Source organism: Elaeis guineensis, chromosome 5 (genome assembly GCF_000442705.2).
Source record: "Elaeis guineensis isolate ETL-2024a chromosome 5, EG11, whole genome shotgun sequence".
Classification (NCBI taxonomy): Eukaryota; Viridiplantae; Streptophyta; class Magnoliopsida; order Arecales; family Arecaceae; genus Elaeis; species Elaeis guineensis.
Window position 1 is genome coordinate 130,403,892 of NC_025997.2, and position 23,586 is coordinate 130,427,477.

At 40.9% G+C, this 23,586-nt stretch overlaps 2 protein-coding genes and 1 long non-coding RNA gene across 3 annotated transcripts; all 3 read right to left on the bottom strand.

Moving 5' to 3' along the window:
* Nucleotides 1-6,112: 6,112 nt before the first annotated feature.
* Nucleotides 6,113-8,260, bottom strand: LOC105045631 (probable E3 ubiquitin-protein ligase RHC2A). The gene is made up of 2 exons (XM_019850323.3): nt 6,582-8,260; nt 6,113-6,477 (listed from the first exon to the last, which is right to left on the bottom strand). The coding sequence occupies exon 1, from the start codon at nt 7,758-7,760 to the stop codon at nt 6,597-6,599; it is 1,164 nt and encodes a 387-aa protein (XP_019705882.1). The 5' UTR covers nt 7,761-8,260; the 3' UTR covers nt 6,113-6,477; nt 6,582-6,596.
* A 3,377-nt stretch (nt 8,261-11,637) lies between these two features.
* On the bottom strand, nt 11,638-17,159 carry LOC105045630 (uncharacterized). Its single transcript, XR_012141705.1, has 4 exons — nt 16,917-17,159; nt 16,751-16,778; nt 13,037-16,639; nt 11,638-12,765 (listed from the first exon to the last, which is right to left on the bottom strand). It is a non-coding gene; the product is annotated as an uncharacterized lncRNA (long non-coding RNA).
* Nucleotides 17,160-20,013: 2,854 nt separating this feature from the next.
* Nucleotides 20,014-22,396, bottom strand: LOC105045629 (glycerol-3-phosphate acyltransferase 5). The gene is made up of 2 exons (XM_010923983.4): nt 21,651-22,396; nt 20,014-21,134 (listed from the first exon to the last, which is right to left on the bottom strand). Exons 1-2 carry the CDS (start codon nt 22,227-22,229, stop codon nt 20,220-20,222), a joined length of 1,494 nt encoding a protein of 497 aa, XP_010922285.1. The 5' UTR covers nt 22,230-22,396; the 3' UTR covers nt 20,014-20,219.
* Nucleotides 22,397-23,586: the final 1,190 nt, after the last annotated feature.

A 23,586-nucleotide genomic window follows, 5' to 3' on the forward strand; every position in this document is an offset into this window, starting at 1 on the left:
GCAGTAAAGTTTTATGGTCCATATAAAACATATTTGAAACATCACATGAAATACAGTAAAGTTTTATAATCCATATAAATCATTTTTTTTTTTTTTGACAGAACATATAAATCAAATTTGAAACATCACTTCCTAAAGCTAAATATTGAGCAATTTATCAGTACAACTAGTCGCAAGCTCCATACCTTCTTCTACTTCCATGTCTTGAGCAAAAGAATTGTTTCTATAAGCTCAGTATATTTTGGCAATTTCTTTTCCCATGAACTTCGCGGATGCTCCACTTATTTTACCTGTTGCAGCTTTTTATGTTGTTTCTTTCTGAAACACGGTAATCGCTGAAAGAGCAATGATACATCACCTTTTAGGGTGCATACAACGTACAGGCTACTCAAAATAAATTTTCTTTCAGTTCTGGGCCCAAGCGGGCTGATAGGAGCTGGGCCTTCCTAAATGATGGCCGGCGTCATGGGACGAGTGGGCCCGAAGGGTGCGAAGAGTGGTGGTAGCGTCATGCTGCTGGGCCTCGTTGTCCTCGATCGTCGTCCATATCCACCTCGAACCTCCGATGGTGCGGCCCCATCTCCTCATCCGCCTCCATTACCTCAACGCACACCTCGATCTATCCGCTCTCTCTCCATCTCCACAAAATAGCAAAACTTTTACCACACGGTAAAACAACCGAAGAAGAGACGACGATCCGATGAAAAGATAAAAAGAATGGATGGGTCTCTCGGTCTTATTTATTTCTTCTCAAAGGTGGTGGGAAAGGAAACAAGTGAGAGAGGGGACGTGGTAGAAAAGGCACGTGACCTCGTCCGGTTCTTCATTGCAAACTAGCTTAATTACTCCGAGGAAGCGGCTTGGTTGGCTGGACTCTCTCGGACGCCGAGTACCTCTGTAGAGCCAGCTCAATGAATTTTTGGGGGAACTTCAGCGGAGTTTGCGTAGTAATTTTTCTAGAGGGCTGGGGATTACGGCGGTATACATAGTTTATCATATTTGACTTGCAAGAAATAGGAGAACCTTCGAGGCAACTTGACAGACGACCAGATTTATCTTGGAGCAGGTACTGGTTCAGGTCAGGATGATTATAGATGTACTTACTGTCATTTCGTCCGACCTCAATTTCTTGAGATACATAGGACTCTCCGATCGCTCAGACAGTGACCCATATGGTGTTTATCACTTGAGAGTCCTCATCCTTGAGTTTTCTTAAAGTCAACTTTGACAACAGTGTGAGAGGCTCCAGAGGTGGAGCGGGCTTTATCATCTGTGGCCCTGACTTCAGATTTGTGACTGCTGATGGATGTTACCTTCTTGATTGTACGGTGCCTGCAATAGAGCTACGGACGGCCTGGGCTGGGATATCTTTTGCAAGGTTGTAGCTACGAATGAAAAGACTGATTGTGGAGGGTGATTCAACCACGATCATCGATTGGTTGCAGAAGCAGTCGAGAGTCGAGGCTGCCCACCCTCTCCTCAGCCTTATATAGGATTGCTCCTTGATTGACACCAGGCAAGTTTACCATGAGGCCAACAGTGCGGCTAATTGGGTGGTGGCCTCCTTTATGGCTAAGCACTCCAGAGAAGCTATTTGGACCAAGATGGTTGAGGTGCTATGGGCATTTCATGATATCTTTTTTCTGATCTTTTTGACTATATTTATATCCGTAATGTATAAGTGCTCTGTTTTATCCAAAAAAAAGGCAGTTTGGTTAGCGACCAGCCAACGACTTCGTGCTCCAGCCTCCAGTACACATGGGGTAGTGCTAACAATTGTGACCTCGGCCCCACATCAAAGGCTAGCCTCTAATGGGCCCAAATCTAGTATGCCGATGATGTAGGTGCTGTGGTAACGATGATTTTATGCTCTAAATATAGGTTCTACGATGTATGCTTCTTCTCTGAACGTGAAACAAGAAATATTTGATTTGGAGGAGTTGGACTTTGGAACGGATTTAAAAAGGAATAATTCTCATTTTAACCATTTGATTAGAAATCCCATTCTTATTTCAATACTGAATACGAATGAGAATGTCTCAATTCCTCAAAATTCAATATCTATTCTCTCATAGTATTCAAAAGTCCACTCCAATTTTGAGCACAAACCAAATATATTATAGGATATGATTATTTTGTTTCCCATTTCAGTATATTTTGATTCAAATTTCAATTTTAATTGTGAATCAAATGTGTCCTTAGGGACATATTTAATTCGGAGAAGTTGCATTGTCAGATGGAAATGAGAATAAATGGCTTCCATTCTAATTGTTTGATTGGTAGGATTTATAGTTTCATTTCAACTCAGCACAAAAATTTGTTCTAATCCTTCAAAATTCAATCCCTACTCTCTTTTAGTATTTAAAGCTCATTCCACTCCTGATTTTGATTTTAGCCACAAACTAAATGTCTTGGGGGATATATGTAGCCACTGGGGTAAATCCTCAGCTCACAACCAAGTGGGCAACCCACCAAGAAAATCATACTGACTTCGATGTCAACCGACAATCCAATTTGGGATTCAGCCAATTAAGTTCAACATATAACCGACAATCCTAAACGATATTCGGCTGATGACTTCTTTCGTATTTTATCGACTATTTTAATCTTGAAAGAATAGAAATCGAGCGACAGTTATTCAATATAAGCATTAATTATCCACGGTCATGAAGTTGTGGAACACAATAATCATCCACTAATAGCCTATTATTTGACATTAATGACAGTTAATGAAGTAACTATTCACTAAATAGAATAACTCCCACGTCCCACATTTCAGAGCATGTGAGTTACACAATAATGGCATTCTCCATCCTACATAAAGAGAGGCAAGCGGAGGGATTTGGGTAAGATTTTTTTACTCTAACTCTTGGCTCTCGTGCTTTGATTCTTTCTACTATTCTCTAGTTCCGACTGACTTAAGCATTGGATGGTCCTCCCGACAGACAATTTTCGATAAGCGAACTTGATTTTGCAGATCTCCTGTCTTCCAACAACTAGATGTAATACCTCGACTCTCAACTGACTATCTCGTCGGAGATTTGCAACAACAATAGCCATTCTAATTTCTATTCCATTTTGATTCTGATTACGAACCAAATATACCTAAGAATGAAATATGGATTACCTATGTTACTCCACTACATCAGAATATGCACCCATTTTGTTTTGCCATTGGTTTGATGCATTTAGCCCATCATTGTAGGTTTAAAAGATTGTAATGAAGTCCTCAATCCATTCTTACACCAGCAACTCCCCACCCCGCGCAACTACACCCCACCCAAACTTCCCCTCCCCAGACCCAAAATATAATGTGGAAGTACCCTACAAACACATAGCCCAAGACCAATACTAAAAGCATTGTAAATCAGCAAACAAAACCTTGTCCCATTATCTGATAAATTGGACGTGAAGAGTTCTTAAGTAGGTAACAAATGGTTTGCAATTTCTCGATAGGTCAACTCAAAAGGCCTTCATAGAGAGCAAAAGACAATGCCAGTTCACGTGGAGTGAGTTCAGGTCCCCAGTTTGTAAGTTGGGCCCCAGATTGAGTCAGCTTATAGAAAGGTCCCACCAGCTTCCCTGACCAGATGCAACATCTGCTATCACGCTTCCAAATGTCCAGGCCTCAGATGACCTCAGATGATGGTGCTGTTGGTTCATGCCATGCTTGCATTCGCTTAATGCCCAACTGTATACTTTGGGTGGCCAATGACTCCAACCACAGGATAAATTTTCCATTGACAAGATATCGGTCGTCGCGCCTACCATGAGGCATGAAGCATATATGCATCAGATTCCATGCACGAAGACTTGCCATGGAGGTCAGGAACAGTGGCATCTACAGTGTCAACCGTCCTCCAATCTAAAGAGAAGGGAAGATGTTAGAGAACAGAAGTGTCCCACAAAAGATAAGAGAATCCGGAACGCTGTTTAAAATGATAGGCTTGAATGAAGGCCCAAAAGGTTCTGGGGTTTAGTGTGGTTTGAAGGCGATTGGCCAGAATAGAAACATCTTTTTCTAAAATTCTTGTGCGCCCTCACAGGCTTCTGAATACTGACTTCTAACTAATAGCCACTCATGTCAATGAATCACCAGTCACCAAGTGGTTGAGACCAATCTCTCGAGAAATACAAATCTTATTTTTAAGAGTGCGGACCAGCCATTGACCCCCAAAATAGCAGGAGAGAGAGCCACATATAAGAAAGACGCAAGCAAGTGAGATGACAAAATCACATAATAGAGCTTTAAAAAAGAACAAAGATGCCTATGTGAATCCCACTTGTAGAAAGCCATCCAAAAGGAGAGAATAAAGAAACAGAGAGCATCACAGAAAGGGGAATACAACTCATCAACCAATGAAACAAGGCACTTTGGGACAATGGGCAGAAATAAAAAAGCAGTTGATGCTTTGCTTAACCTGGCAACTTTATTCTCTTAGTTTCCCTCTAGCCATTCTAATTTCTTAAATTTTGCTAATTTTCGTTTTAACACTATATGCAAATTGTTCTTTCTTTGCATATACAATCATTGCACCTTTTTTTCCTGAGCAATACAATTAATGTTTCTTTTTCAAGTTTTATTTTTTCACACTTCTCATGGTTTTGCATCTAAATACACGTGCGAACCATCTCGCTAGTTGTTCCTTTTCAAAATAGTTGCTTCAGCAAAGTGGCGTACTGTAAAATTTAATAATCGGAAGGCACTGAATAATTTTCCAAGAGATCGCTTATGTGCTTAATTTTAGTCCCATTTATCTCCACAAGGTCACGGTAGAACCTCTTTACACATCCAAACTCAAAGATGGAGGACGTAGAAGACAACCTACTTAGAGTGAACCACAATTATAAAGGAAGATCAAGACAAACACCATTAAGGCCACAGGTTTCTAAAGCCACCAATAATACCAACAAGGCACAATTATGAAGATGAAGATGGAGACAGTTATCTATGCACATAGTGAGGAAACTTCCACCCTGAAAGAACAAAACAAGAACGCTTGATATGGTAAATTGCAACGGACACCAACTACCCTATATCAATAGTTGCATACCAATTACAGCAGCAGCCAAAGAGTTTCACAGGGTTGTAACTACGCCACCAGACATGAAGAAAATTTGAATTGAACCCAACAAACTGGTGTACTTTCCAGCATGGGTTTTTCAAACATTAGAAAACCAGTTAGCTACCATCTAACCACTGACAGAAAAGAAAGCATTTAAAAATTCCCATAACAAATGTAGAAAACATACAAAAGCAGGTCAAGTAAATAAGCAAAGTATGAAGATTAAGAATTTTAGAAACATAATTTCGGATTAGCTATTGATGCACCGAAGAATTTGAGAATAATAATTCATCCAAATAAAAATAAGCAAGCACCTAGTGCTGCATCAAACACAAGGATATCATACTCCAAGATTACTAATTTGATGACATTATTTGACACGATATATTTTACTCTATATCTAATGGAACGCCAAGCTAATATCATCCACATGACAAGAACGTTGCAGGAACCATGAGCTTCTAGGCAGGTCAGGACTAATCCTCAAAATTGAATTGCTACTGCAATAAAATGAACTAAAGAAAGATCACTTAGATTAATGCAGAAGCAGGAACAACTTACCACTATATTCCTTCTACCAGTTAGCACTGTAATTAAACAAATGGCAGAATTATGTCACCAGATGATGCTAAAGAAACTGAGGCATTTTCTATCTGCAGGAGTTGGATTTAGATGCAAATTAAAAATCATACTAGAATAAATTTACATTAACAGTCAACTTACTCAGCTCAAAAGTGCAATAGGTTTTGTGCTTGTAGATTATAATCACGAATTTTCAGATAACAAAATCCAAAAACAGTTAAGGTTGGCTAGATATGAACCATCCATTCCAATATAAGATAGACCCTTCCCAGTTAATTGTTGCTGACTCCGAGTTGTATGTTCCCCCATGGTTCTTAGATGGCTTTCCACCCCTCAAACCAGAGAATAGATCCTCAAGGATTTCTTGAACAATAATGGCAGTTTGTGCAATTCATGGTTAAAGTAAAACCACCACAAAACAAAATTCATAACAGAAGTTTGAGACATGAAAACAACGCTGGACAGACAAGATAGATCTCCGATGCTCCATGTATAATGAAGAGTACTGCAGTAACTCAAAAGTTTCATACATGAAAGATGGATCATACGGCCAACATAAGCTTGGAAAAAGGGGCAACTTTTACACTTAAGGAAATCATTAAAAAAAAAAAAAAAAGAAGAACAGTAGTAACAATGAATCTCTGATCCATAACATTTGCAAGAAGCATAGTACTTGGAGGCCTGAACCTTAATTTCCAAAGTGCATCCCGGACACATCTTCTTCCTGTCTTCCACAAAGAACAGCTGCCAAATGTTTCCAGTGCTTTTTTATTTACATTGGAAGTAGAACATAACCGAGCTTCAGCTTTTTACAAATGCTCTTCCGCTCCTTCGATGCAAATTGGAGCAAATAGATGAACTAAGATGAGAGCCCAGAAAACAGAACAGGAGGAAAAGAAAAAGAAAAGAAAAAAAAAAAGCAAGTTTTCTCACTGCTCCATGTCTTCATTACCACCTTGCTATTGCATTCCCATTTACATCTTCCGATGCCCAACCGAGGCGCCTCCGTGAATTCATTGTAAGAGGGCCACTCCGGCTTCTCTGCGAAGATGATGGCCCCGAATCCGAATTCGACCTGGAAGAAGAAGAAGAAGGCCGCATGCGTCTAAAAAATGAGAAGAAATTTTGAAATGCTCGGCGAATTCCTCCACTCTGCCGCGACCGAGTCCCTCGAGAGGGCCAGGAAATCCTTCTCGGCGCACCCCCCGCATTGAACCCACCATCCATCTCCGTGTAAACAAGAGGAAGCTCGCGTTCCCCGCCTCGCCTTCCACCTGAGAACCTCCCAACTGCAAAGCCACCACCCGGAAGCCTCCAAATTGTGAGCCCGACCATATCATCATCATTAGCAGGAACGGGGGATTGGTCGTTGCCATCCAATTCCGGCGAGCCCCTTCTAGGTACATCCGAAGGCAGAGCATGGCGGCACACAGGGCACGAGTTCCGAAGGTAAAGCCATGGCAAGATGCAATCTTGATGGTAGATGTGCTTGCAAGGCATCTCCCGCGCCTCGGCACCGAGCTCGAACGGCTCCTTACAGACAGCACAGTGGGAGTCGGTGCTGATATGGCTGGCGACAATCTCGATGGTGGGCATCGACTCGATAGCGGACTTGGACGCCGGCGGGTGATCGCACCCGCGCCCATCCCCTACGCCGTTCATCTCGATCTGTGCCAGCTGGTCCAGGATGCGGTCGAAACCCGACCCCATCAGGAACTCCGACATGCTGGAGGGCAAGGGCCGGAGGCCGGAGCCGGACCCGTCGTCGTAGAAGAACTCGAAGCTGCCGGAAGCCGAGCGATCAGAATCGGAACCGCCGCCGCCGTCAGAGGGGCCGCGGAGGACGATGACGGGGTTGAAGGGTGAGCGGTCCCCAGCGGAGGCGTGGCGGTGGCGGCGGATCCGCATGTCGGAGTGGCGGTTGGGGGCAGCGGCGCCGGCGGTTAACCGCCGGTGGCGGGTCTCCGCCGCCGTGGAGGCAGCGAGGCGTGGAGGGGTCTCCACCTCCTCGAGGAACCCTCCCTCGCAGTCGGGGCAGACGATGGCGTCCTCCGGCCACACCCTCACAAAGCGGCTACACCGGTAGCACCAGTACGACGACGCCGTCGCCATGACCTCAAATGGATGAAGACCCAAGAAACACGAGATCGAAATCGAAATAAAAATCCGATTTTTGGGAGCCGGGAGGGCTAAAAATTGGACCTTGTCGTCTAATTCTAACAAGAAATTAGAAATTGGAGATCTAATAACCGAATTTCTTGGGAGAAAAAAAATTAAAAAACTAAGGTCTCTCAAAATCCCTTTCGTCGATTTTACTCGACTCCCTCGCGTATCGAGGGGCGAAGACGACGGAACCCTACAAAGAGGAGGAGAGGAGACGTGGGGGAGAAGACATGTGGCGGTGACTGGGAGACCAGGAGTCACCAGGCGGTTCTCCAACCAGCATCCAGAGAACGAGAATAAGAGGGGTGGGGGCGAAGGCTGGGAAATGGAAATGGATCTCAGCTCTGGATTCAACGGCGGAACCGCTTCCGCGTTTTAGCGTGTGACCGACGCCTCCGACAGTACGGTACAATAACGGCGTGGCTACGTGGAGATAAATCATTGGTTAGATCTCTTACGGCGTTGTTGCCGTCGACGTGGACCTGTCCCCGTTTGGTCAAACCTGACACCTGATTCATGGAGGACCCGAAATTACCAAATCGCCCCTGCGAGATCGAGAATGTATAACAAGGGCTTTTGTTTGATTTGGATGGATCTCGTTCGAGTCTGCTGCTTCTGTCTGAACAGCGAGGGGCGAGTCGGGCTAATCAGGGCCAGATATCTGATACAATGGAAGGGATCAAGTGGATAACCGACGGTTGCGATTGCGGTGGAATAAGGCGCTGGGTTCAACTGGCTCGCGCCGGTTTTAGCGGAAGGTCGCACCGGGCACGCTTGTGTAGACTCTTCCCTCTATCAAGTTCAATCACCGACCGTCCATTCAGAAGAATTCAACCGATCAACTGTAGATGATCGATCAAACACAAACAGGAAGCTGATATGATTGGAGAAACCTTGCACAGTTGTGTTGCTGAAACATAGACCGGAAAAGAAGAATTTGAGCTGTAATAGATGGAACTTATACTATTATATGCAGCAGCCTATGAGCAGAAAGTGGACAGAAACTTCTCCTAAGATTTGTTAATTCGCATTCTTTGATCTAAAATTCGCCGACTAAGAGAGTTGATGGAATCTATTGTTTGGGTGCAAGGTATCTCACTTCGATCGCCCACTTATTTTGATCAACTATTTTGATCTATTCTTTTCTAATAATGAACACAAGTTGGGGTATATATTATTTGTAAAGTTCTCTCATTATGTACTTGCTTGGATATTTTTTCTAACAGTTTTATCTCTTTAATCTATTCTATTCCAGTATCGGACTCAAATTATGTAATTGTCTGCAAGGCGCTTTCTCTCTGTACATATTTGAAGTAGCCGAGGGAGAAACGCTCTCCCCCAAGTGGTATTATTAGAATTAGAATATGGTAGTTTGTGTACGATGTTTGAGGGGCTGGAAGGCTCTATGACGTGTCGCTATGTGCGTATATATATTTATGCTCTGATCAATATTATCTTGAGAAGAAAAGATACATGAAAAAAAATACTGGATTTTCAAGAATTAAAAATTTAAAATAAAAAATAAAATAGATAACTCTCATTTTAATTATTTAATTAAAAAAATTTATTTAAATTCTGAAATAAAATCGACACTCCAACTTATTTAAAACTTAATCTCTATTTTTTTTTATAAATTTAAATTTTTATTTTGATTCTCATTTTGATTTTGATTATAAATTAAATATTTTGAAAGATTTAAACATTCTTATTTTTATTTCAATTTATTTTAATTTTTATTTTAATTTCAGTCACAAATATATACCTTCAAAATGTAATCTCTTAAATTTAGTGGATTATTCAACATATGCAAATAATCTGCATGTCCGTGACACGTTTACACATGCTTGCTCAAAATAATTTATTTAATTTTTTTTTTAAAAATAAAAAAACTTACATAAGGTAGAGGGATATTTGATGATAGATATAACCCATCCAGCAAGGTGTTTGATTTCTTTTTTCGATAACCTTATCTGAGGTTCAATATGGCAGTGTCCCATTTAAGATCATCAGAACCTTTTCATTTAAAAAAAATTGATGGATGCACTAAAATTTATATAAATATCAGTTTAAATTACTCATGCAATGGACTAAAGAGGGCGTAGAGATGTAACACCTTAAGATCTCATCTAAAAAAAGATTAGATAAAAAAATATCATTTATTATTTAAATTTTTTAACTCAATATAAATATTTAAAATTTTTATAAAAAATAATAGATATAAAATTAAATACATATCCATACAAATCCTCACATACTTCCATATTTAAACTCTGATATCCTCGTCAAATTCGAGATCCAAATTCATACAATTCTATTTATAAACACCACAATCTATCCATAACCAACCCCAATGAATCAATATCTCTGGTCCACATAAGCTATGGATTAGATTGATCCGGATATCATGTATAATAATTCAAGATCTCATTCAAAAAAAATCAATCGAAAAATATTATTTAGATTCCTCAATCCTATATAAATATTTAAGATCTTTTCAGAAAATAACTAATATAAGATTAAATACATATTCATACGAATCCTCACAGGATAGATACAAAAATATTTTATTTTTTATAAAAAGGATAATATTTTTTAAAAGTAGCCTTCTACGCCCGGCAGCCTCAACCGAAGCTTAAGAATTTATATTTGTACATTATGGATCTGCATTCTATCAATGGATCACATAATACAGGAGCAAAACTAGATATCAGCCTCCGTGATTAAGCTAACTAGATATCAGCCTCGGTGAAACAGAAGCATAATATGCAGTACCTGAATACAACGGTTCAATTCAGCAACTCCTCAAACATACACAACATCTCCTCTTCCCCAGTACAAACACAAGCATACATTTGAAGTGCCAAAGAAGTCCGAACGATATATCAACAGGACAAATGCACTTGTTTTCAGAATCCCGAATGAAGTTATGATAGATTCAATTCTTCACGAATTGCATATGGTGATGCATGAAGAAACAACAGCATTAGCTACTTCGTTCTTTTCATGCCAAATTCAGCGCTCTACTCAAAGATCCAACTAATTAAATAGTCAGTGGATGCAATTTAAGTTTATAAAATAAGGAATCCGTGAATAGAAACTTGACCTAATGATCACGCTCCTCTACTCAGCAATCAGGGGTTATGCATTCGAAACTTGGATGGTGCAGCCCAAAAAATGGGGCCCTAAGCAATTATATTTCAGGTTAGTCTCCCTCCCTTTCTCCCAACAAATTTGGCCCTCCAAGATCCCCCTATATGGGGAACGATCCAGCCAGACGAAGTTAATGTCAGCGTGGGAGCTAGTTGTAAAATGTTGACAACTTTGATGGCTTGTATTATGGATCCATAGTAAGAAGATAAGACTCATTGTGTAGGTCTGGTCCAAGCATGAAGTGCTTTGCATGTAAAGTGTGATCATCTATCCATGATGATCAGAAACATAACAAGGATATAGCCATGCAATTAAACAGTATAAACCTAAATTTATAGGCCTTGGTCAGAATGTGTAAATGGAGTCGCCCCTCCATAAATTATTGTAGGCCTGTTAAAGAATGAAGTGCTTTGCATGTAAAGTGTGATCATCTATCCATGATGATCAGAAACATAACAAGGATATAGCCATGCAATTAAACAGTATAAACCTAAATTTATAGGCCTTAGTCAGAATGTGTAAATGGAGTCACCCCTCCATAAATTATTGTAGGCCTGTTTAACACGACTGCAATAACCTGTTGTCATCCATGTAGTAAGAAGAAGAGGCCCTTTGCATGGCTCCAAGTAACCCATTTGTTATTTATTTATATATTTATTTATTCTGCAGACAAATGTAGAAAGATCTATTAAATACATTTCATGAAAAAGGTCAGATGAACAAAAGATCCGAGATAATTGTCAAAGAGAATAATTCCATAAGTTATTTCATATACGAATAAAGCACAAATGGAAAAATAAGCATGAAATGAAAAAATAATCTGTGATGACAAGCTTTCATATTCTGATGTTTTATAACCCAGAAAAACAAGCCAAGAAAAAGAAATGAGTACAAACCTCTTCCAGCTCCAATTCAGCATCTTTTATTACCAAATCAGAATTTTTTCTTCCAGAACAGACAAAACTGCTTTTATCATGTCAAAAACATGAAAGAAAATTGGCCTAAAGTTAGGGATACTAATATACATGACTTCATAAGTGTTCTTAATATCCTTATATTAGAGCACAACATCCAAACGTGCTCCTGCTTCTGATGAGTATCCTTATGAATGTCTACATGGTATTGTTACATCATGATAACATAGATATATCATTTTAATGTAATATACAATTAAAAAGATAGCAGACTAGACATTTTATTTAAGTTAGCAGTTTATATGCTCAAGTTTTCTGCATTTTTCAATACACCTCTATTTTTCTAATTTTCTTGGTCAAACTTAATTTCATAAATATATGTGGCTACAACCACCCTCAAATTGAATCAAGAGAAACTAGATGCCAATATATTTTGACCTAGACTGTGCTCAACATTTTCTGCAACCAAAACCCCGATATTGGGAACATATATGTTATTTTCTGCAAAGCAGTAAATTTGTTATGAAAGCAAGAACCAATAAGCAACATGAAGTCATCAACTCAGTGAATTGTAGCAATAATCTGGGTGGAGATGCTAGAAGAAACTGAAGATTGCCTGTAACATCACTTGATATACAAAATCCAGAGTTTTATGGATCCTACTCTTTGCTTTTTATTTTACGTGTGGGTTGTTCTTATATATTTTTTTCGGTTTCAGGTTAAATCAAGCAGTTTTGTTTCAAATTCTTGTTAAGCTCGGAAGGTACTGAAGGATGAAACAGTTCATCATTTACAAGACGTATGTCTGGTGAAACAAGTTCTGACTGCCTCAGTTACTTTTTCAATATCGAGCTTCTTTGACCTTTGTAACCTCCTCTTTTCAATCAGTCCTGCAAATATTATTAAAAAATTCACAAACAGAATGATTGTTTACATGATCATTTAAAAACATGTAGTGCTAGAGAATGACAGCAATAATAAACTTAGACAACTTTAGAAGAACTTCAGTTGCATGTCAGCAGCCCATCTCTGGGTAGTTAACTAACAGTAGCTACTAAAACCTATAGTTTACAATCAGATTTGCAAAGGCATAAATATTATAAGATGATATTGTAGACAACGTGCAAAAATCACATAGTTGAAAGAGGGTGATCGCAACACCTCTTTCTTTCATAAGGTGGCCTCTGGAAGGAAGCGCAGAAATTTTATTGGCACTCTTGTTGACCATGGTGTGGAGCTTCATAATCAAGAGGACATCTCTAGGAAACTCTATGAGTTCTTCAAAAATCTATTTGGGTGTTCTTCAAAACCTCATATCTCCTTTAACTGGCAGCAGCTCTATGATGGATCTATGTAGTCTAAATGAGGCCTTCTCTTTTGATGAGATCAAAAAAGCAGTTTCTTTCTTTTGGAGACTTGAAGGCTCCAGGACCTGATGGCGTCACCTTTATTTTCTTCAAAAAATTTTGAAACATGATTAGTGATGATCTTTTGATGTTGTTTGAGGAATTTCACAAAGACACTTTGGACCTTGAGAGACTAAATTATACTTATATCACTCTCATCCCGAAAAAGAAAGGTAATCTCTGTGCACGTGATTTTCATCCTATCAATTTGTTAAATAGTTTATACAAGATTATTACCAAAGTGCTCTCTCATAGACTGGCCAAGTTCCTCCCTCTCCTTATCGATGATTGTCAGTCAGTCTTTATAAAAAGGTAGATCCATTGTTGAAAACTTTTTGAGTGCTCGTGAGATGATTTCCTATTGTAAAAGGATAGGCCAAAGATGGGTGCTGTGTAAATTAGATTTTGAGAAAGCTTTTAACAAAGTAAGTTGGAAGTTTCTACTCTCAGTTCTCCAAGCTAGAGATTTTCCTTTGAAATGGATGGGTTGGATTTATAGCCTATTAGCTTCAACTTCAGTTGTTATCCTGATGAATGGATAGCCAAGCTCTTGGATTTGATGCAAGCAAGGCCTACGACAAGGTGACCCATTATCTCCAGCTCTTTTTATACTGACAACTGATGTCCTCTCTAGGCTGCTTAAGAAGGCAGGTTCCTTTAGTCTAATTGAAGGCATTGGTTCAAATTGTGCGCTTAGGGGCATTAAAGGCCAACAATTTGCGGATGACACCCTCCTATTTTGTGCAGGTGAAAAAGAAAGCTTGATGGCAGTGAAAGCTATTCTATTAGCCTTTGAAGCTGCATCACAATTGAGAATTAACTTTCATAAAAATCCTCTTGTGTGTATGAATATACTTGATAAGGATGCCTCACTATTTGCAAATATGATGAACTGTAGGAAAGGGTCATTCCCCTTCACTTATCTCGGCCTCCCACTTAGTGATCACAAATTGTCGAAGCTCTGTTGGCTTCCACTTCTGAAGAGAATCAACAAGAGATTTGCAAATTGAGAAAGAAAACATCTCTCATGGGGATGTAGGGTGACCCTCATTAACTCTATATTGTCTGCTCTTTCTTCCTACTATATGTCTATGTTCAAACTTCCCAAGTGGATGCTGCATAGGATTAATCAGATGCACCAAGCATTTCTATGAAAAGGTAAAGAGAAAATCAGTAGATTCTATTGTTTGGTGAACTGAGATAGCGTGTGCAGGACCAAAGAACAAGATGGGTTAGGAATCAAAAACATCGAGTAGATGAACAATGCACTCCTTGCCAAATGGACATAGAAGTTCACAGTGGGTCCGGATTGTCCTTGGTGGAAGCAAGTTAAGCATGCTTATTATGTAAAGAAAACGTTTGGTATGAGAGTGAAAAGAAGTAACAAGAGGATGTCTACGATTTGTCGAGATATTTGCAAACAGCTTATTGCCTTCTAGACTCGTGTCTCTTTTAAGCTGGATAATGGATCAACAATTCGATTCTGGCAAGATATATAGTGTGGAGCAACTACTATTGCCTATCTATTTGAGGATCTATTTCCGTTGGCAGTGGACCGAATTTGTACAATGGCTTCCCAATGGTCTCGAAGATGTCTGACTTGGAAGATTAAGATTAGAGGGCTGGTTACTTTGGTTTAATCACGGCAGCTTGAGATGCTTCAGAGTAGCCTTGCACGTATTAGAGCATCACGGCTAGCTGATACGCCCACTTGAAAACTCATTAAAAATGACTTATATTTTGTAGAGTCCTTCTATAGATTTATCAACAATGGTGGTCTTATCTGCCCCTATTTTTAGAGTTATTTGGAAAGCTGCCATTCCAGAAAAGATAAGAATTTTTCTTTGGCTAGTTCTTCGAAACAAGCTTCACACGGGAGAAGTTATTAATAAGAAAGGATGGCATGTTAATTCTGGATGTACTCTATGTAGTGCTAATTTGGAATCCATCTTCCATCTTTTAATTAAATACCCTTTTGCTCGGAGTATTTGGATGACACTAAAGATTCAGCTTTAATATTAGAGGATGGTCTGCTACATTAGATGATCTTTGGACAGATTAGAGGCAAAGGCAGATTGATGCTTCAGTCAGGAGAGCAATGGATCAACTAGTGGCGTCTTTGCGTTGAGAAATTTGGCATGAGAGAAATGCACGTATGTTTTTGAGAAAGAAATGTTCAATCTATATGGTGCTTCAGAAAATACTGCAAAGATTCTACAGTTGGGGGCATCTCTGTTCGATGAAGACATCAGAGGGGCATGCTAACTTATGGAAGAGTTTAAAATCATTGGTTCATCCCATAGTGCAACTATGAGTCCCCTTGTTAGTTTTCTCTCCTAAAGAAATCTGCGTCAACTTTTGTTACTAATCATTCGCATCTGTGGTCTGTTAGAGTGCTACTTTCTATGCTTTGGGATGATATCCTTGTTTTCTGTTTAGGTTGTTAAAATGTGTTTTTTCAGCGGTGTGTAATCTTAAACACAATCAGCTCTTTTGTAAATATCCTTCTTTTCTTAATAAAAATGGGTGGCTGATCTATTCCAGCCTCCCCTACTTATCAAAAAAAGATCATCTCCAGCAGCACTAAAAGAAAAAAACATAAAAATCAGCCTGATAACAGAGTGCTTGCTTGAAGTTTTGACAAGCCCTATTCCTGCATAGGTAGTAGCCCACCACAAATCAGTTAAGAGTGCATTACAAAAGAGAAACATTTACAAAAGCAGTTAAATTATATGGTGAATAATTATGACTGGGTGGTAAGAAGTTTTTCTAAAAAGAAAAAATAACATATCTACTGTTAATATATCTTCCTTTTGTCCAATTGGCAGACATAGCTTAGTACGTTTTGATGTGAAACCCAATCATATAACAACCTACCTGCAAATAGTTTAGTCCAAAATAAAAAATTTTACAAAACACATAAAAGCTTAATTAATGGAATGAAACAAATTTCAACTGAACAATTACGGGTATTCCATCACTAAGATCCTATGTTGAAGAGAATAACACTTTAATGTTAAACCCCAAAAGTAATTTTCTGCAAGTCATATAGAAAGCTGAAATACCAAAAAAGATAGCAAAGCACATAATCTTCACAGAAAAATTGCATATAAACCATATTAATGATAAGATTCCAATTATCTCCTGCCCTAAATGAATTTAGACCTATCCAATGATTCAACCAGCAATCGCCCTCGAATTGGCAACAAGGTTAAAAATGCAACGATGACTAGCTGTGTGGAGAAAAACGATGGTACACTCTGCAAATTAAAGAAATCCATCTGCCACAACCTAGTTATCATCACCTCCCAAGCTCCCATCCATTAAAAAGAAATAAAGATGAATACCAGCCAAAAATCTGAAAAGGATAAAAGTTTAGGATCAACCATAATGCCAGCGAAAAACCTTTCAAAAATAAATAAATTTGAATTTGAGATTTTAAAAGAAAAGGAATCGGAAGACTCCTTGCCTCTTCCTCTTGATCCGCACTATCGGCTCTACAAATCCCAGCAAATATGGAAGTAAAAGGGAAAGAACGAATTTTTCATCCAAAAGAAATGAAATTAAAGAGGAATATGTAAAGAAACAAGTGCATCATACTTCGCAGTCCCAATCCGAATTGGAAGAGGCTTTACCTGTTCTTGTTGGCTTACATGATCACCCGCGAGAGAAGTGGATAGCAGAAGAAAATAGGAGACGGCGGTAGGGAAGTGGATGAGGGATCGGATCTCCACCGTCCGTAGACGTGGGAACGCTCAAGGTGAGTTTCCATGGTTTCCGTCAAGGAGAAGGCCGCCGGAGAAAGTATGGGAAGGGGAGGACTCGAGACTCGCAGGGTCCCATCGTACGGGAATTCGGAATGTGCCCGGCACGTGAGGCAAAATTGGCATTCATTTTAACTTAATAGCGGGATCGGAGACGCGCGCGGTAATTATTTCAAACTAGCATACTCCAGGTGCGGAGTCGATGGCTTATTAACGTACATGCCCTGGAATATGATAAATTGTACGTAGGGACGTATAGATAATTTAACCATCCGTATTTGCCGTACGGATTCTTTGCTCTGGTACATTAATTATCTACGACTGCTCTCCCCCGCGTTTTTTTTTTTTTTTTTTCCTTTCTTTTTCTTTCCTCTCTTTCTTCCCTTCGTAGATCCTCGTTTATACCGTAAATTAATCATATATATCATCCTCCACCTTACAGAATTTGTTGTGCTCCCTATAAATATATGTAACTTTACAAGATTGTAGGTAAGGCTGCATAGGGCCCGAACTTGGTCAGGCCACATCCTATCTGGCCCAGCTCAAAATTATTTTCCAAATTTAGACCTAAAAATTGTGAAAAAGATTTTGATCCATGCCCAATCCAAGCCTAGGCCCGTGCCCTATCTTAACTCAATTAAACCAACCACGACCCATACCATTTCTTTTCCGATCTTTCCTCTCTTAAATTTTTTTTTAAAAAAAATCCTAAGTCCTAATCCGTTTCAGCCACGATGATGACTACTATTGAATCTCCGACGATGACTTTTTGGAGCTCGAGCTTGGCTTGATCGATCTCTATGATATCGATGAGGATGACGCCGGTCTCTGAGATTACTTTCAAGAACTTATATTTGGAGCGGCTAAAGTTCATGGGCCCATCGAAGCCCTCGAGGCCCCTCCAGGTGCGGTGGAAGAGAAAGAACAAGCTGGTGAAGGTGAAAAAAGAAAAGAGAAGATTGCCAATGAAAACGAAGAGGCCATTACTGCTATCATCCTCAGAGATAGAGATGTCGACATCGTTCATGACAAGGATGTCAATGAAATCGAAGTTGTTGGGGATGATGACAATGGTGCGGCGGCCATCGATAGTAATAAGCTGGAGGGCACCACCATCCTTGCTAAAGCGAACATGCTCCTCTGCCAAGGTGAGCGGGAGCCCTCAATCTCAGAGAAGTCTGGGGACGGTTGGGGTTGGAAGCGGTCAAAAGAGAACTGAGAAGGGACTTGACTAGGGGTCTAGGGCAAATCCTAAAGCATATGCATGGTGGATAGTGTGCAATCAAAAATTGATGAAATACAAGAGGTAGCATGACGTGTTATGCACCATGGGATTTGAATTGAGAAGTCGGGCTAGACTTCGAACTTAGGCTCGAGTCAGGGTTGGAACAAATATATATCCGATCTTAGTCCGAAAGACAAAAAGGTTCTATAGTTAGGCCCAAGCCCGTCCTAAATTATTTCAAGCCTAACCTCAAATCCGACTCAAAATCAGACCGACTTGAGCCTAGTTCCAACCATAATTGTGAACATATCAAAAAATCTCCTTCATGGATGATATAAGTTGAATATGTAAATTGAAGAATTAACGTTACATTTCTTTTTAATTTTTCAATTACCTTCCAAAGTACTGTGAATATAGGAATGGAATCTATTGATGATAATATAATAATGTCCTAGTGTGGTTTAAGTCCAAAAGTACATAATGGCCGTGACCCATTATGTAACCAATGTAAGGAATGTGATATATCTCTTGATAGTTTCTTAATTATGTTTAGATCCATCGTCAGGTCCACCTGGATCCACAATGTTACTCCAAGACAAGCCAATCACCATATTTGTCATTAAACTTTTAACCATAGTAGAATTGAGTGCTCAATGCAAGCCAATTATCCAGTTTATAACTAAATCTTTGACCAGAGGAGAGTTATATATCGCATATGACTTGTCTATACCGGATGACAGTTTATAAGTAATGTTTTGACATATTTTATTCATTTTTATAGTAATTTCATTATGTTTAATGATATTGAATTGACTTTTGAATAAAGATTCAACACTAGCCAAATGGTCTAAAAATACGAGACAGGCATAATTCTCAATTACAAAAAAGAAAATAACAAAAGACTCCGTCCAATAAGACTGAGCCATAACTCACATTAATTAGCTTTTGGTTATCTATGCAGAGACCGTAATAAAGTTTTTTTTTTTTTTTGGTAAACAGATCGTAATAAAGTTTCATTAATAATTATTGATCTACAAAATTATCTTTACTTGAAATTTACCTTATTTAAAACCCAGCCTATCCTCAAAACGTCTCTAAAAACTCAAAGCATGAATCCTATAGACTGCAATTCTATTACAAGTGTCTTTGGTTGCATATATTGCGGATAGAATATTTTAAATACAATTAAATTTGAGCGTGCATTAGTGAGAGTATGTAACATTTCAAATGACACAATTAATAGTCCATTATCTGTCCAAGAAGAACCCTATGTCATAGCGACATGAATGTGTCGGAAACAAGCGTACTCAGGTTCTTTGCATCTATCTTTAAAGACAAGCTTAGCACAAGTGGTACTCTGGCTGGTTTTACCTGAATGCCGGGCACTACTAAGAAAGATGCTAAGAAAGATAGAGAAGAGGAGAAAACGACAATAGGCAAAGCAGAGGGAGTACGCAGGACAGGGGAAGGAGGGAATGGATGGAAGAGCCGAGAGAGAGAGAGAGAGAGAGAGAGAGAGAGGGAGGGAGAGATCAGAGTCGGGGGTGTATCTTTCGCGCGAAAGAAGGATGCGCCTTCCTTCTCGCGAATAGACAGTTGGATCACCCACCGCACAGATCTCAATGTGCTCCAAACTCTGTCTGCACAGCTCTCAAAGCGCGCAAAGGAAGGTGCATCCTTGTTTCGCGCGAAAGATACGCGCCCCACCTGAGGGCCAATCTTTTCCAAAAGCAAGCACCACAAGTAAGAAGAACATGCCCCTCTCTCACAAAAATATATAAATTTTGAACATCCAATTATTGCTACATCAAAGAATCATAAAGATAAGAATCCACTGTTATATCTACACAAATTTAAGCAGATAACATGTAACTCAAACCCCACTTTTTTTTTTTTATTTTTTCCTTTTTCCGAAGGAATAATGGCTCAAACCCCATCAGCCAGCAGCGCTAGTGCAGCAGAAACCCCAGTACCTCCTTCACCCTCCCCATCCATGGTGTCGCCGATTTAAAACTCACGGTCCCATCATTGCCGGCGAGCACCCTGTACTTGTCTTTTCTTGTGAAGTTGGTGCACTCGAACCCGAGCGAGGCCGCCAAGATCCTCTGCACATAGTTGGCGACGTCGTGCGGGCTCTTCCCGGCCGAGCACGTCGCCTCCACCGGCAACTGGTTCAAAAATGTCACCTCGTATACCGGCCTGGGGTTCATGAAGAAGAATATCGGGTCCATGGCCTTCCAGCCTCTAGCAGTGGTTGCATGGAAGAATCCGACACGGTAATTCATGGCCACCGGCACGATCCGGTCGGTCAGCTCGGCGAAAAGGGCACTGAATCTTAACAGGAAGGGCTCTCGGCATGTGGTGCCCTCCGGGCACACTACGAGGTCACCTTTCTCCAGCTCGCTCTTTATTCTCTCCGCATCCACTCGACGATCTCGGCTCAACCGGACGGTGCGGATGGGCGAAAGGATCTCCGATAGCCGGGAGATGGAGTAGGTGACGGCCGGGACTTTTCGACCGAGGACCATGGAGAGGACCACCGGGTCCATGAGAGTACGGTGGGTGCACACGAAGAGGACGCCACTTGTCGAGCCGGACGCTGGTGGCGGAGGGCGGCCTCGCACGATGACCTCACCGCCGAAGATGCCAACGATGTAAGGGATGAATTGCAATGGGAGGATTAGACCGACGGTGATGCGTACGAAGGCGACGATGATGCCGATTGGTATCCAGAGGATGATGAGGAGAGCCATGAATGGCGTCGGGCGGCGAACGAGCCTGCCGTCATGGAATATGACTGGCAGCGGACGGATCAACTGGTTGCCATGCTTGAGATCGGCGGCAAATGGTGGATGCTGCTGTTCCTGCATGCCCACGATTAATATAAGGGGTTGTTGTTAGCTTGTCAAGAAGGTATCCTCTCCATTGAGGAAAAAAAAGAAAAAACGATCGTCAAGGAGACATGGTGGCAAGAAGCTACTCTTTTTTGGAGATGATGAGAGCAGCTATTAACTTTTCAACAGTAAAATGGAAATCTTGAAGCTCTTGAAAAAGTGAAGATCAATTATATATTACACTTGGATTAATTTCCATAGTTTGTGCCTGGACTAATAAGCGCTGAAAGTTTTGTTTCTTTTCTTTTCTTTTCCCTCTTTTTCCCTTTGTTCTTCTTTAATTTCTTCCTTTGGGGAGTAGATTGGGAAAATCTAAGCCTTGCATACATATAGTTCATCATTCCATAGAAACCGGATTCTTGGGTCACATATAATTAATTGATGCAAATTGTTAATTATGACAATTCGTGTAGTTTCACAATTTAAATATCTTTATTTAAAAATTCTAGTTATACTATGATCCATGTACCAATGTACTGAACTCACCTTGCAGAAAGATAAGAACGACCGAGCCGACGCTGAACTTCCCAAACCGACATCCGGCATATCGCCACTAAACAATCCTCGAACCCGATCGGCGACCGATCCCTCCGCTCTCCTCAGAAGTCCGGTGGCATACCCGAACCGATTGACCTCGAGCTCGCACCCAACCACCTCGTCGGCGCGGAGGTGCTGCTTTGCAAACCTCTCAACCATGATCCCCGGGCACCTTGTCACCACCACCCGCCGCTCATACGAGCTGAACAAGCCCCACGCCGCCATATCAACATCATCCATGTAAAACTTGGGCAGCACCGCCCGCGACACCGCCTCGATCTCCGACATCCGGACGCCGGCGACCGCCACGAATGTCATAAGCTTCAACCCCAGCTTTCCCATGCCGACAAAGTCGAGCAATCGAATGACGGGCCACAGGAGAAGCAGAACGGCGAAGCGGACCAGGCCGGATGCTTCGAAGGCGATGAGCATGAAGTAGGGGAATAGGTCGGTGTCCTTGAGAAGAGCACCTTCGAGCTCCGACACGATGGAGCCGGATATCGGCCGGCCGGAGTATCGACCCTCCATCTCCCTACTCTTGCTTCACCTCTAGCTAGCTAGCTACCTTCTTAGTGATCTATATTGTTCTTGCGAGCTAATGAGAGTACTGAGATACGGTGATAGAGCTGATAAACAGTGGTTGGAAAGGTGGGAGAGATATAAGGGAGGGTGAAACGGAAGGGTGGTGGGCTTGACTGGTTCAGGGCTTGGGGTCTGGGGGTAATGAGGCCGTTTAACATCTCGCAACCACCACTAGAAGGGAGTCGTCCCACGCTACGCCATGGGTGGGGTGGTGACTGGTGAGCATGCAAACCTAATTCGCAACAAACCGATCTACTCTTTATGCTGCTCTCCTCCCTCTTTGGTGGCCATCCGGTTGCTTTTCTCTTTGGTTCACTCCCAAATCCCGGTCCTTCAGCCGAGGGGGTGCCTACCGTTGACCCTGTGGCCGGTCTGACCTAATGTTATTATCGGAAACATGTCCGCTTTGCTGGCTTGTCACGAGGACCAAGGAAAATGGCTTTGAAATTCGGGTAAGTTGGATTAGACGCTTGGCTTGGATGGTTATCGTGTTTATGTTTTTGATGAACGTTGCAAGATAAATGCGTGTCTGTATCAGAACTTCAATGACTTGGAGGAATAACTTGGAGATTTTGGATTGGAATCTTTGACAGTTCTGGTCAATCTCGAGAAAGTATCTAGTTTGGGCGAAATTTTTAGTTGGATCTGTCCACGGCAAGTTAGTGGAACGATCCAACTGTAAAGCGCGCGCAGCCAGGGTCCTTTTCTTTCTTTCTTTCGTTCTTTTTTTTTTTTTTTTTCTATTTAACCATCTTTATGTTGTACTGGACCACCAGGTCAATGGCAGATCTTATCCAACCAATAATTTCTTCTAGTTTGGATGTGTATCTACGTGTTTATATTTTCAAATAAATGTGCCAAACTGGCTGTTTGGATTGGAACACTGGTTTTGGGTCCGTGACAGGATTGTCTGCTCCTGGTCCAGCATGTCAAATTGAATGGCCACTTGATTTGCATGTCTATAGCAATTCAAGTCTAGGTCCATATGATGCTTGGTTAGCATACGTCCTCTCATGATCTTTGGCTTCTAGCAGATGGTTAATAACTTCTTATCAACGTAGGACTACAAGATTTACTCCTTGCAAGCATCTGGTAGATTACAAAATTTGGTTAATTTATAGATATGGTCCGTCTAACCCAAAGAATTGTGCTTGTGATGAATATAATTGTTGCGGCCAATCCCCTCGTCGCCTGATCGCCGGAAAACGAGCGCCTGCAAAAAAGAAAGTCCACACTGACCGGAGGCGGCTCCGGCGGGGACCCTCCGACGGTCAAGTCAGAGAGGAGACTGGGCAACAGTGAA